This window comes from Frankliniella occidentalis, unplaced genomic scaffold (genome assembly GCF_000697945.3).
Source record: "Frankliniella occidentalis isolate FOCC.00 unplaced genomic scaffold, Focc_3.1 Scaffold5919, whole genome shotgun sequence".
Lineage (NCBI taxonomy): Eukaryota > Metazoa > Arthropoda > Insecta > Thysanoptera > Thripidae > Frankliniella > Frankliniella occidentalis.
In genome coordinates this window covers 1-1,163 of record NW_026272954.1, presented here as the reverse complement: position 1 = coordinate 1,163, position 1,163 = coordinate 1, and the positions used below count along the sequence as shown (strand labels likewise).

The following is a 1,163-nucleotide window of genomic DNA, read 5'->3' as shown; positions in this document are numbered from 1 at the left end:
TTAAAGTAGTGGTTAGGATTGGGGTGATGTTGCAGTGGACTGATCATAAATGTTTGATTCGAGCGGGGATACCAGGTCCATTAGAGCGGAGCCCATTGAGCCTGGTGTGCCTTGAGTGCCTTGAGTGCCTTGAGTGTCGTCCAGAAGGTTCATGGCTTGAAGAGGCGAAGCCAGATCCGCAGGGATGGAACAAGAGCTTCCATTCAGGAGGTTCCCAGCAGGGGAGTTTGGCTCGGATGCTGGCAACGGCACCTAGAAAGAGTCCAGAAGCGAGGGGTTTTAGGTAATGGCAAACTAAAAGCTCGTAGCATACACGTCAAATAACATCATGGTGCCTCACCTGCGCTGCTTCCTTGAGCCGAGCAACTGCAAACGGTGTTGCAAATACGTCCTCTGGTGTGTAGGGTATACCCGCCGAGGGGGGCGTGCTGACCGGGGACTCCGAGTAGATGGTGGACAAGGTGTTGATGGACGCGAGCGACGGGCGGCACTGTTGCTCGCCCTGGGGTTCGGGCGACATCGCAGCGCCTGTGATTGACTCGAGCGTCTCCAGAGCGTCCTCGAGCGTCTCTGCGGCCACCCTGTCCGCCGCAGTCACCTCAGCCTCGGCAGCGATCAGCCGCTCCGACGGGGTGGCGTCCTGGGGCGCCGCGGCCGTGACCTGGACCGGGACCGGCGCCTCTGGGGCCGGCGCCTCCACCGACGAGGCGGGCTGCGGTTGCTCTGCAACCGGCAACTCTACCGGGGCCGGGGCGGCTGTCGGCGAGGAAGGGTCCGAGCACGCGGACGAGTTGAAAGAGTCGTCAGCGTCCTGGAGGAGGGCGCGGAGCTTCTTGCGCTGCAGCTTGCCGCTGGCCGTACGGGGGAACGGCACAGACATGAAGGTGATGCCGCCCCGCAACTGCTTGTGCGGTGCCACCTTGCCTGCGGGGAAAGAGGAGCAGTCAGATCCACAGAATCAAACAGCTAGAGACTCCAACGCACGAGTTGCGGAACTTGAGCACATTCTCACCCGATATGAACTGGCAAAGCTCCTCCTCAGTGACGCGATGTCCGTCGGCCACCCGCACCAGGGCGCGCGGCGCCTCGCCGTACTCGTGGGGCTCGCCGATGACGGCCGCCTCGCACACGGCCGGGTGCGTGATGAGCAGCGCCTCCAGCTC

At 62.5% G+C, this 1,163-nt stretch overlaps 1 protein-coding gene across 1 annotated transcript; it reads right to left on the bottom strand.

Moving 5' to 3' along the window:
• Window positions 1–6: 6 nt before the first annotated feature.
• Window positions 7–1,157, bottom strand: LOC127752280 (uncharacterized). Its single transcript, XM_052277153.1, has 3 exons — window positions 1,013–1,157; window positions 341–924; window positions 7–252 (listed from the first exon to the last, which is right to left on the bottom strand). Exons 2-3 carry the CDS (start codon window positions 878–880, stop codon window positions 13–15), a joined length of 780 nt encoding a protein of 259 aa, XP_052133113.1. The 5' UTR covers window positions 881–924; window positions 1,013–1,157; the 3' UTR covers window positions 7–12.
• Between the last annotated feature and the right edge of the window lie 6 nt (window positions 1,158–1,163).